The 13,304-nt window shown below is 37.4% G+C and overlaps 1 protein-coding gene across 1 annotated transcript in view; it reads left to right on the top strand.

Moving 5' to 3' along the window:
* Positions 1-13,304, top strand: part of LOC117267642 (uncharacterized) — a 48,422-nt gene that overhangs the window by 23,885 nt on the left and 11,233 nt on the right. The window contains exons 4-6 of the mRNA XM_033643664.2: positions 8,582-8,780; positions 10,979-11,209; positions 12,818-12,924. Of these exons, the coding sequence (XP_033499555.1) occupies positions 8,582-8,780; positions 10,979-11,209; positions 12,818-12,924 (537 nt within the window). The remainder of the gene's footprint in view (positions 1-8,581; positions 8,781-10,978; positions 11,210-12,817; positions 12,925-13,304) is intronic.

Here is a 13,304-nt window from a genome sequence, read left to right as displayed (position 1 = left end):
ATTATAAACACATATACTGCCAGTTTATTAGGTATACCTAGCCAAAATCACTGCAGTCTAATACAGTAGTGCTGCAATAAATCTTTCTTTCATAGAAGTTATAATTTTTGTTTATAGAAACATTTTGGAGGATGTAGTTTGTGTTTTGTTTGTTTATATCAATGAGGGTGGGCTCAATAACAAAAATTTCTCTGTTTAGCTTGTAAATTTCCCTCTGGGGATTGAAGCCATCTTATCTTATCTAAACTCATAAAACTACATCATCAATTTGTTGATTCTATTTTGCATTATTAATCAGGTTCCGCAAAGTTATCAAAAAATGTAGAGGAGTAAAAAGTGCAATATTTGCCTCTGGATTGTAGAGGAGTGTGATATGGACATATTCAAAGTTTTACTTGAGTGAACATACGCAGTATTTCCCACCACTAAAAACATGAATAGGATATATAAATAATGTTAAGAATTAGGATACTGCCGACATTATACGTATTTTGCACTACATACAACTTGAAGCATGAAATATAACAGTGCTGTCTGTAATTCCTGTGCACTCGTAATGGGAGAGAACGTCTCCGAGATCTAATCTGGGGAATGCTTTAAAAACATCTATTAATAACCTCGTCACAGCAACACCGCCTCCTTTTTTTATCCAAACATCTTTGGCCCAGAACCTTTACAGGCTCAGTCAAAGTCCCAATTTGTTGATCAGAAAGTGTCTCAACCTGATCATTTCCTCATGCTAACATGTCTCATTAATGTCTTTATATTAGCTCTCTGTGGCCTGATGTTATTTAATGATCTGCTTAATTTAAAATCTGTTCAATTACTTTGAAGACAAGAAAAATAAACAGTGATTTCACATGACTAGAGTAAGAAGTATCAGATGTGTATGTGTCTGTTGCTGCTGAGTGTTTTTGATTAACACAGTTCACATGCAGGCTGCAGCTCAGCCCTCACATGAAAAATCCCCTTTGGGATCGAGACTAATGTATTACCCAAATGTAAATCCTTGATAATGACTTGTCTGAAACCAAGTTTTCCACATTTTGAACTGCAATATTCCACTGTTGAAGTCTCTATAAGGAGGTTTAAATTTTCCTTGTGGAAAAATGAGCCTTCTGGAAGTTATTTTTACAGGAATCATTTTCCAGTGTCTTTCACAGAAGAATTTATTTCTAAAAATAAAAGTTGTCTGATTTGTGTTCGTGGGTGTTGTCTGAAAGCCGCCCTCTTTATCTTTAGGATCAAATAGTTTTAACATACTTAAAACAGGCGTGTATTCATAAACTGTCAATTACAAGAGAAACACAACCTATCATCTTTAACATAATGTGCGTCTGAAAACTTTTCAGATTTACTTTGACTTTTGTATGAATTCAACAAACAAGAAATCACGTGTTAATTTATGACCTTTTAGAAGTGTTGGTAGGAGGATAGCCAGGTGAGCTGTTTCCCCTTGTTTCAGTTTTCATGCTAAGCTAAGCTAACTGGCTTCTGAATAAGCACTTTGACACAAAAGTCACAACCGTGATCTCACCAGATCAGACCTGTAACGTTTCTGTAACACTTCAGAACGACTCAAGTCTGAACTGTAAGATGTCAGATTAATGTAAAGGCGACCACAGCACATTAGATACACAGACAGACATTAAACACACTTCTTGTTTGCCTTATTACGAGTGCTTCAATTAATGATATCTCTTATGCTCAAAGAAATGATCATCCCTCACGACAGTCATTAATGGAGGCTTTAAGTAGGGCTGAGCGATATGGAGACAATCAAATATCGCAATATCTGTCAATAGTGCAAAGATATTGTCGGGTTAACTGTTGGTGTTTCGAGATTTTAGTAAAGTAATCATGAGTAATGTGGATATAATGACTAAGTGGGTAAAGGCAAGTAACAGCTAGAACAGTGTAGTTCAGAAAATGACATCACTTTATTGTAATGCAGCCTTTATATCCAGGAAAAGATATGATATTACTACATCCAAATTCTTAAGTCATAAGGTAACTATAACTACAACAAGTAAGTCAAGTAAGTATGTTGAGTCTCGTATCATGATATTCGAGGATGAAAAAAGTTTCAAAGTAAAGTACCAATGCAGCCTGTGAGAGAGCTGAAAATACTTAATACCTCCCTTTTACGCACCAGATACCGAATATCGACCAAGCATTGTTTCGTTTTGCAAATGTGCTGACATGTCTGAATGAAGCCATAAGGGAACATACAACTCCATTTATTTATTTATTTTTTATTTATCCTGAGGGAAATTGCTGAAAGGAACATGGTTATAAAATACACCTCTGTCTCAACAACAAAACACCGTCACTTTAACAGATAGATGAAGCCAGTAGCGTTACTTACCCTGTGTATGAAAAGGTCTTCAATGCGGTTACCATCGTGACTTTTGCATGAAAGTTATTTTATGCCAGTTTTACAGGTTGGTTTCATGCCTAAAGTCTTGTGAATAATATTTACGCAATGAGGCACATGTCTAAAAGGGGTTTGCAAAATCAAGAGTTTAAGAGGGTAATAGTGAAAGTGACAGTCTGGGAATTTTAGAGTAAAAAAATTTGAGCTTAAAAAAATGTTTATTCATGACTCCTGCAGAGCCATTTAGTGTAAAAACTCCTCGGCCTTTTGCGGTGTTAATGAGCTCACACCTGGCTGCTAGGAGCAGGAATGTGAGGAGCTCCCACCTGGCTGCGGCCCAAAGGAGGTGTACGTTTTTTGGGGGGTTGGGCTCTGCTGTGTGCCTCGAGGACTGAACAGGATCACAGCCGACAAACTGGAATGGGAGGAGACATTAGAGCAGCTCCAGCTCCACGTTAGACCACATACGTTAATGAGCTGCAGTTAATTTGGTTTGTGTAAAGTGCCAGTACATAAGATCTGATACAGAGCTGTTTTAAAGACAAATTTAGAACTCATTCATTATGAAAAAGACTTTGAGGAAATGTTAATTATATAGACTAACCTTGTTTAGCTCAACAAAAAAGATCAGACTTTGAATGACTGGTAAACATTTGAACTTCTTAGACCAGGTTCTTGCCATAAACACCCTAACCCTGCAGTGGTGGAGAAGTATTAGAAATACTCTGTCACAAGTGAAAGTCATTCATTCAAAAATAATACGAGTTAAGTACATAAGTATTAGTATCAAAATTAAAAGTATATTATTATACAGAATGTCTCATTTCAGAGTAATGTTTATGACGCCTGTTATTGACTCATTAATGTCACTTTAATGTTGAATATGGTAAAAGTGGGGCTAATTTTTTTATTACTTTGTACACTTTATCTGCCGACTAGCTTGTGCATTTGCCCCCTGGGATCAGTAGTTTTATCTTAATCTTTAATAATACACTTTACCTTTCTTTAAGCCTAACTGTTTGCACCTCTGCCTATACATATTTATTTTATTTACATTCTTGTTATGCATATACATTTTACTATATTTCATCCTTGCTACATTTTGTGTATTCATACAACTACTGATTTATATCACTTTGTTTCATATGTAATGTTCGTTATGTTTTATTTTTCATTTTAACTTTCTGTACTTTACATCCTTAAATCCTTACACCTAGATTCTCGTTTTATTTCAACTTGTGTTCATCATTATTTTTTATTTTTATATACATATTTAGATCGCATTGGTCTTGCATTTGTTGTTCATTTGACAATGAATAACTTTGAACTGTGTACATCATAATTTAGTTGTTGGTTATACTTTGTATTATTGTTTTGAATCTCTAACTAAAGTTATCAAATAAATGGAGTGGAGTAAAAAATACAGCATTTCCCCCAGTTGTAGTGGATAAGAAGTATAGAGTTGCAGAAAATAAAAATGCCCAAGTGAAGCACAAATACACCAAAATTGATTGATTGAAGCTGCTATGGTCCATTAAGTGAAGAAAATGTGAAAGCAGGAGGTTATAGAGGCAAACAGAATGGTGACACTGATGTTTAATTTCTGCTTTTGTGTTTTGAAATGTCTTAAAATACTAACTAAGCCACTTTAAATTTGTTGTAGTGCAGTTTAACTTTGGTGTGGCTCTTTAGCAAATAAGGACACATGCCGGTTGACTGTTTAGATCCTTAATCCTTAGTAAATATCCCCCATTGTCTTGTTTTGGTTTATGCTTGAGCTCAGATTACATATTAAACAAAAAAAAAAAAGACTGAATGCAAATGGCAAGGAGGAAAGGCGGACCCAGCAGGAGAGAAAACCTGCATTACAACTGCAAATTATTTACAGCTGTTTGAAATAATAATGAGTCCATCATGGATTTCTGTTTTGTTTTTAAATGTTGCATCACATGCAGTCATGGAGGAAGTATTCAAATAATTAACTGAAGTAAAAGTAGCACTGCAACACTATAAAGATACTCCATTACAAGTAAAAGTTACACATTTCCAAAATGTTCCCTGCATATAGAGATATTATAACAAAATGTACTTTAAGTATTAAAAGTGAAAGCGCTCAAAATGGCCCCTGTCAGTGTAATATTATTAGATCATTGCTACTGATGTATTGTATAAGCAGTACTTAAATGTTTTAATTGGATTGACGTGAAGATAATTTTTACATCGCTCATACTGCTGGCTAGTCTAATCTAAAATTAATATTTACTCTATGCATGTTAATTATAATAACAGATGGATTGTATGAGAAATACGAAATAAATGAAGACAAATGACATTTTAAAAGCAGAGCATCAACTCGTCAGGTGGATTTTTAGTCAGGTGGACAGTTAAATTGTGAAAATTATGTAATCATCACTGGAAGGCAAATACTTACTGGGGTTTTAATGAACTATCAAAGACTAAATTCACCATCTGAGAAGTTTTTTGTGCAGTCAGCTGTGAAAAATCTTGACAATCAAAGCTCTTTATTTAAAAAGGGTAGCAAAAGTGACTCCAAGTTTTATTTCAAGCTCCTTTTCTATTGGTTCTCAACCACACAGCTATTTACTTTTTATAGTAATGCTTTATTTGAGCAGGTTCAGCCTTATCTCTTCCAGTCTCCAGGCTCTTTTTGTGTTCTCACGTAGATGTCGACACTTCACCAGCAAACCAATGAAGACTTTTTATTTTATTCTTTCTAGAGAGTTGGCACATGTTCAGCTCTGTTTGTTCACGCTCATTCATAAGCATGTAAAGGTGAAGTGATAGCTGAGCAGGTGGAGCATGACTAGAGCAAAGTGGTGCTTTTTTTTTTAAAGTGTTTTGTAGAACAACAATGATAAAAACAAAAATTAAAAACCGCACACAGTGTTCAGAAGTTTCATTTAACTTCAAATGTAACTGTAAAATGCTTCTGCCCCACGTCTAACCACTTCACGTGTGTGTGGATTGTCTTTTTCTTTTATTTGCTTACAAGCCAAAACTAAATTTTCTTGTCTTACTCTCGTGAGAAGAGATTTGTGATAGCAATAAGTTTCCTCCGTGCAGCGTTACAAACCATTTTCCCACAGACACACTGATGAATATCAAAATATTAATTTAAGATACACTTTAGAAATGAGTCAAAACTTTAGTATCTCTCCTTGCTATCATTGTCACCATAAATAAAATAAATATGCCTAAATTTCTTTGACTGTCTTCCCCTCTTCATACCCAAATAATATTTTCGGCCTTTTGATAAAGGCTTTATACGTGGCAGTACGGTCCCTAGGATTGGCAGAGCAGTTCTCCAGAGGGATCAGTCTCAAGGTGGGCTGGCCCTGCCTAATGTTTTTGTATTACCATTGGGCAGCTAATACACAGAGATTGACATTTTGGATGTATGTGCCCCAGACTAATTAGTGTCTGTTGGAGGCCAAGTCTTGGTGATCAGCATCACATCCCGCTTGAATACGTTCATATCTACCTCTACCCCTATCTCAGCACACGTCCAACCCAATAGTACTCCCTACCCTTTAATTTGCTCTCAGTTTTGGCAGCACTTTATTTTCAAAACCACATCTGGACTATCAAATTATCATTTGTTCCTTCCCTCTGTAACAGACTGTGCTTTCCTTATATGGGAAAGAAAGAGACTTCTATGAACCCCTTGATTTTATTAGCTTTCAGAAGCTAAAGACAAACACTTTCTATCTGGACGTGACCTTTTCTAGTTTTTTTCAAGTTAGACACTTTGTTCAAGCTCAATCAACATCTTTTCCACATGCACCCCCTAAATTACCCTGGGACAAATGTCTGGCGATCCTGCCAAACTAAAAGGGCATTATTTCACAAACACGCAAACATCTCATGACATGGACACACATACTCTTTTTTTAAACAAAACTATCTTGGGAAGCTGAATTGGGATCAGAACTTGCAGAGGATTTCTGGGATGCAGCCATTAAGAAGATATATTCGTCGTCATCCTGTGCTTGCCTCGGGCTTATACAATTCAAGGTCCTCCACTTTAGAAAGACAAGACTTGCAGAGATCTGCCCGAGTGTTGACAATAGATGTGACCGCTGTAACAACACACCTGCAGACCTTGCTCATATGTTCTGGTGTTGTCCCAAAACAAAAGCTGCTGGGCTTCTGTTTTTGGATCCTTGTCATAAATTTTACAAATGGAATTTGCAGCACTGAACCCTCACAGCACTGTTTGGGGTTTTAGAGGACCTCAGTACTCTGACTGCAGGACAGGCTGATTTAGTGGCAAATGCATCTCTATTAGCTCACTGCAGAATTTTGCTAGAATGGAAGTCCCCTAATCCCCCATCATCTTCTGTCTGGCTTAAGGACCTGATAGTTTTTCTTAAACTTGAAGATAAAATGTGCTCTCAGGGGCTTGATAGCTTATTTTAACAGCCTTCAAACACTCCCTCTTATACCGGAGAGGAATATTATGTAATTATACAATATTACTATTCACTCTCATGCACTATTATTTACAAGACCTTCTCCAATTTTATCCTGTCTTTTACTTATTTATCCATTTTGTTTTTATTGTTTTCTTTTTGTTCTTTTTGTCATTGTGTGATGAACCTGTATTTTTTAGGGACTTTCGAGGTAGGGGCAGAAAGGTATGGGTGGGAGGCGGGGAGGGATGTTGGTTGAAGAAAAGAAAAATGGAGGGAAATTTTGTTTCAACTGAAGCACTGTGTGCAGTTATCCCTCAGTAGTAATAAATGTCATAGATAAATCAATAAATACATAAATAAAAATGGAAATTCTATGTGAACCTCTGTATTTTTAAATCATATGTAGTTTCCTTGAGAGAAAGCTGTCTTTTAAAAGTCTGTCTGTTTTTATTTCTCTCTACTTTTGTAGCATCTCTGTGGTTTTGAGTTTAGTTTCACTACTGAGTTCCTGTTTGTACTTTCACACATCAGCCTATTTACTGATCTCTGAGTAGCCATTTTGGAGCTGTGTTGAGTGTCTGCTGCAGGGAACACACTGTGGTTTGTGACTAACATGCCTTTAACTTGTCATCAAGGTAAATAACTTGACCTTGATGTGTGGTGCAGTACAAAAAGACTTTGTACTTTGCACATCAAAGTTTTACCTTTGATAGTATTTGATAGAAGAATATTCACTGTAAATAAAATAACCCACTAAAAATGGCATTTTTTTAAAAATCATTTTTACCTGAAACTGTGCAGAGAGATGCTCTTTTACAGCCTTGAGTAGTGTTTGCAAGTCCTCCTGTCAGATTAGCCTGTTTATAGACTGAGGAGCGAAAAAACACACATACTGAATTCCAAATCCCGCGTATAATGCATACTACTTTGTCATAAGATTACGCCTTTAACTTTGACCCCTGTTGCTCATATATCCGTCACAGTCTGTAGCGGGAAAATACAAGGTGAGAAAGTAAGAAGAAAATTGCGATTTGGAACGCAGCAGATCTTAACATGATCAGTTAATGTTACCTTGGAGATTAAAGAAAATGCCATTCACCAAGCTCGCCAGAGACAGAGGACAAACAGTTTTAACTTTTATGTTATAACTGCAAACATTGTAGATTGACTGATCGATTGAATAAAGTCATTATGGCTTTTGTAAGCTGCTAATGAGCTGTCAAGTGTCTTGCGGCTCACTTGATGTGACGACTCTCTCGCTGTAGAGAGGATTGTGGGCCAGACTAGCCAGAAAAACATGCTGGCTTTGACGCTGCAAAATGCGACTGGGTGCAGTAGAACATCCTGGTATTTTTGGCATACTGCATTTGACATGCTGTGCAATGGGACATACCAAATCTTTTCCTTGCATACTAAACATATATATATATATAGTAGTAAGAGTAGTAGGACACACAGACACAGTATTTGAATTGGGGGACTCAATTTAAAGCAAAAATAATATATAAAAAAATATGTGCATAATAAAATTAATTTAACTAAACCTACCAAATATTTTCAGTCTTTACCCTTAACTTACATTATTAACACATGATACAGTTTATATATTCATTTTTAAAAAATACTTTCTTGTTTTTCTTTTTTATTCTGTTAATTTATTTTCTCTTTAATGCAACTTTGACATGCTGGCCGACAACAAAATACAAATCCAGAACCCTCTGAATAAATTGAAGTCTAATGATGGAACAAACCTCTCTGTGTGTTTCAGGATGAGGTTCTGGCGGTGTCCAGGAAGATGGTGGTGCGGGTGGAGGATCTGGTGCGATGGGCGTGTGCAGAGCCGGCAGATTGGAGTAGCAGCAAGCTGCCACCCAGCGGGATCAACGGCCTTCACAAACCCCTCCAGAGCAGCGACGGCAACAGCGGCAATGACAAGAGCAGCGAGCCGGTCAAAGACAAAACTAAGAGTAAGAAACGGTGATCAATCAAACACACCCTGAGAGCCCAGAGTGATTGGCTAAATGGAAACTACACATATGGCACCAGTTCTCCAACATTGTCAACAGTTTAATTAATTGTAATAATTCTATTATGTTGTTAGGCTACCATGAAAGACACCTAACACTTCCCATAGATGTTTCACAATAAAAGCCTATCTAAAAAGGGCGGGATTATGTCCCTTGAGCCTCTCAACCATAGACTGTAGCTATCCATTGGTTTGTGATCTCCCGTTTGAAGCCTCAAACTTGGCATTTTGGCTGTTGCCATCTTGTTTTATTTTGGAGCCAGAAGTGACCATATTTGGATGAGAGGCTTGCGCTGTGAATGAACAAGAGGTGGTTCTGGCTGATCACCCCGGGACATCTCAGTGGTAGCGACTAGTCAGTCACAATTTAGCCACGCCCTAAGTCATACCCTGCTTTGCTGCTGTTTTACTCAAAATGGAACCGGGATTTACAAAATGAACATCATGCTGTGTTGAAGAAAACCTAAAACTACCGACTGAGGCCACACACTCAGAAGGAAAATGTTTATTGAGGTAATAAATCAAGTGAGAAGTCTGCTCATTTCTTCATAGAATTGTGTACAGTCAGACTTCTTTTTGTAGTCAGTGGAGTCGCCTCCTGCTGGCCGTTAGAAAGAGTTCAGGTTTAAGACACCTCTGCATTGGCTTCAGTTTTCAGACCCGGAGGCTAGGTCCACTTCTTTAGTACAGTCTATCGTCTCTGCCAAATGTCTTAGCAGTAAGTGTCAAGTTTGATTGACGGTAACTTAAGGGCCATTGAAAGTATTACTATTAAAAAGTAAAACTGTGTTTTTATACTGGAATTAATGCAGTGGAGATGTTGATGCTGACTGTAACAACAGGTCTACATGGAGGGAATGTTGAGCAAATTGGTTTCTGCTGCTGAGGTAAATAAGGGCCACTAGGAAGTTACAGTGTTGTGTTAAAACACTGAAAACAAGAAGTGAAATGGTGTCAAATGTAAGGTTGCTAATCTTTTGTGTTAATCCATCCTGCTGTTGTTGTAGCATTCTCAAACCCATCAGCAGAGACATTTTTAAAAAACAGTCCATAGCAACTTATGACAATAATGCAACAAAGCATTCCACTTCATGTTTTCCAGCAACATGGAAGAGTTTGCTGTGATGTTTTCTCTTTGAGTTTTCTTTTCTACAGCAGGAAGTGAGAGTGTGTGTGTGTGTGTGTGTAGTTGGCATTTGCTGCTTGTTATTACTTTGCGCCTACATTTGATTAAAATCTGACCATTTTTATAGTGTAACACAGCTTTAAAGATTCACTATGCAGGGTTAAAAAAAAGTATAGACTGATACAGAAGCAATCCCTCTCAATCATCACTGATGACCCTGCTCTCTGCCTTTATTTTTATGTTTTATCTAATTTTTTGTGTTCGGGACATTTAAGGGCATCTACCCCCACAGTGCTCAGGTGAGGTTGGGGCAGGTGCCAGACCGCATAAGCAGCAGGCATCTAAAGACACAGCACCGAAAAAATGCAAATATAGCAAGGCGAAACGCCAAATGAGTGAATCTGGGGTTGGCTTTTGCTTTTACTTTAACTTTCAATGGCAAATGTGTTAACAGACAGTAACAGTAACAAATATAGACTAATAAATAAAATCAGTTCTCCTTCAGAGCTCTGGGATCAGCTGCTCATATTATTTGAGTCAGTAAGTCGAAGTGATGTGTATACATGTACCGCAGTATGTTATCATAACCTAGGGTGTTGGAATAAAGGGTGTCGCAGTATACTGGTATTGATTTCGGCGACAACCATGATATTTAAAAATGAAATCTTGGTATCATATTGATAATAAACACATGATGATGTCATGTAAAAAATCCAGTGCCTCTTCCGAGCTCACATTGCCTCCCTCCCCACATTTTTGTTTTTTTGGTCACAGACTCTCTCTCCATCCTCTTCTTTTGCCAACTTTTGCAACAAAATGAGATTAAATGTGCAATAAGCTATGTTAAAGATGAGGTTGACTGAGAGCATTGTTATTAGTTTAGCGATTATATCATTTTTGTGAACTCTTTTAGCGACAACAGTTATGTAATGAAAATGTAATGGGTGGACACATGGTAATGTTATTTTTCACAGAAGGGCGTTTCATGTCTGTCTTGTGTCTTTTCCTTTTAGATGACCTGCCAAACTGTCATGGCATCAAAGTGCTTAGCTACCCGCAGTACTGCCGCTTTCGCTCCCTGCAGAGGCGCATCCAGGACAGAGCGAGGGGGCCGGGGCTGCAGGATCCCCACCTGCTGGCCCTGGGAGGTGTCAAGGTGCTGCCCAACACCCGGCTGATGTACTGCAGAGACACCTTCAACCACCCGACGCTGGAGAGCAGCGCCAGTTTCTCCTGGCAGTTCAGTGAGTGTTTCAGTGTTTTCAGTGGGTAGGGGGAGACCAAAGCATGACTCACACTGGATTATAGAGGCAGGTACTCCATTATGATAATAAATAACCCCCTTTTTATGGCGATTAGTAAGATAGTAGATGCACAGGTGACAAACGGAAGTCAGCTTTGGTATTTGCCACCATCCAGTACCAGGTTAACCTGTCTCTAAGTGCTGTGTCTGACAATTAATTTGTGGTTATTTGTTTTAACACAACTTTAGAGAGTAATATTTATTAAATAAACAATCCAAATGCTAACAAGTTTAGTAAGCACTGAGTTGTTATTTACAGAAGCGTATTGCATTCAATTGACAAATAAAAAAAAATCTGTTTTATTGAGTATTTTTTTCTGAGTTAAGAGAGCAATAGAACAACAGACGCTTTCATTCCTTTCTTGAGAGCTCGATATAATAGAAGCAAACATGACCCGCTTGTTTAGTTTAATCCAGTTTTACTTTGTTTTGGGTCTGAGACACTGGGAGATACTCTTGTCTTTAAGTCATATAGATGGTGTTATCATTAGTTTGTCGACTTTACGCAGGCACCTTACCAACTATATGACTCTATTGCTCTCTTAAGTCAGAAAAAAAATACTCTGAAAAACAGAAAAAATTACCCCGAAAAACAGAAAAAAATTACCCTGAAAACAGGAAAAAAATTACCACGAAAAGCAGAAAAAAATTACCATGAAAACAGGAAAAAAATTACCACGAAAAACAGAAAAGAATTACCCCAGAATACAGGAAAAAAAATTACCACGAAAACAGGAAAAAAATTACCACGAAAAACAGGAAAAAAAATTACCACGAAAAGCAGAAAAAAAATTACCACGAAAAACAGAAAAAAAATTTACCACGAAAAACAGGGAAAAAATTACCACGAAAAGCAGAAAAAAATACTCAATAAAACAGATTTTTTTTTTATTTGTCAAGTGAATTCAATACGCTTCTGTAGTTATTTGCAGATGAAAAGGCATGAAGACATATGTTTCAGAAGTCTAAAAAGTTTCTGACTTCTAGGTCACATATAACTTGTAGTAATAATTATATTTCATTGTGTAGTTAGGACCTCATAAATAGAACTGTTCCTGTTTTTGCCAAAATGGAGAACGGCAGTCGACCTTAAAATGAACATAAACAAGAGTTATTTGACAAGTTAATGTATTTATAATCTGTGTTTGTGTCGTTTCTATATTTTGTTTTTCATCGTTTCTATGCACCTAAATCCTCGTATTTGACAGTTCAGATAATATGACACACATAACATGTTTCATACTGTATATAGATGTTTACTGTATTCATGCTGACTCCATCATGTTACCTTTTTAACATCGTGTTAGTAGTGAGTAAGAGTCTTGGGACAGAATTCGTATCTTTACACATTTCATCATCTTACATTTCAACATAAGGAGTGTGTAGCTGCAGCCTCTGCTGGAAAATGGACCTGCACTCGTATAGCACCTTTCTAGTCTCCATACTACTCAAACCAACTGACTTATTAGACATTTGTAGCTCTCTGAAATGGAGCTTGTTACCTCTCCTTTTTCTTTTATACATGTTATTGTTTTTTGTTTTTCTGTAGGATGTCCGTCTCTCAGTCTTCGAGGGCGACCTCGCAAGAGGAGAGGCCGAGACGGCAAAGACTCCCCTAACTCCAGCCAATCAGAGTCCTGGATTGAGAAGATGAAGGTTTGTTCACTGAATCACGGGTTGTTTTTACCAACAGGGCTTATGCCTGTTCTTAAGCTCACTTGTAACTTGGCGTTCCATGCCACTGCTAACAACACACGTCCGTCCATGAGTTGTAAGCCACAGCCAAGTTTGTTTACTTTTCTCTCCTTTCACATGATATATGGAGCTCTATATCGTTGGTGTAACCTGCTCCAGGTGTCTATGTAAATTTGACTGCTGTATCTTCTGTGTTTATGTAAGTGTGTGTGAAACAGTTTATATAATGCTGAGATTAAATGCACCTGCTACCAGGTTATTTGAAGCTGCTCTGTTCAAAGTGGGGAGTAGAATTGTTTTTCCTGGAGGCCCAGCGTGGTTAACCTTTTAAACTGACAGCC

Source organism: Epinephelus lanceolatus, chromosome 11 (genome assembly GCF_041903045.1).
Source record: "Epinephelus lanceolatus isolate andai-2023 chromosome 11, ASM4190304v1, whole genome shotgun sequence".
Classification (NCBI taxonomy): domain Eukaryota; kingdom Metazoa; phylum Chordata; class Actinopteri; order Perciformes; family Serranidae; genus Epinephelus; species Epinephelus lanceolatus.
This window is presented reverse-complemented; position numbering and strand designations above follow the sequence as displayed.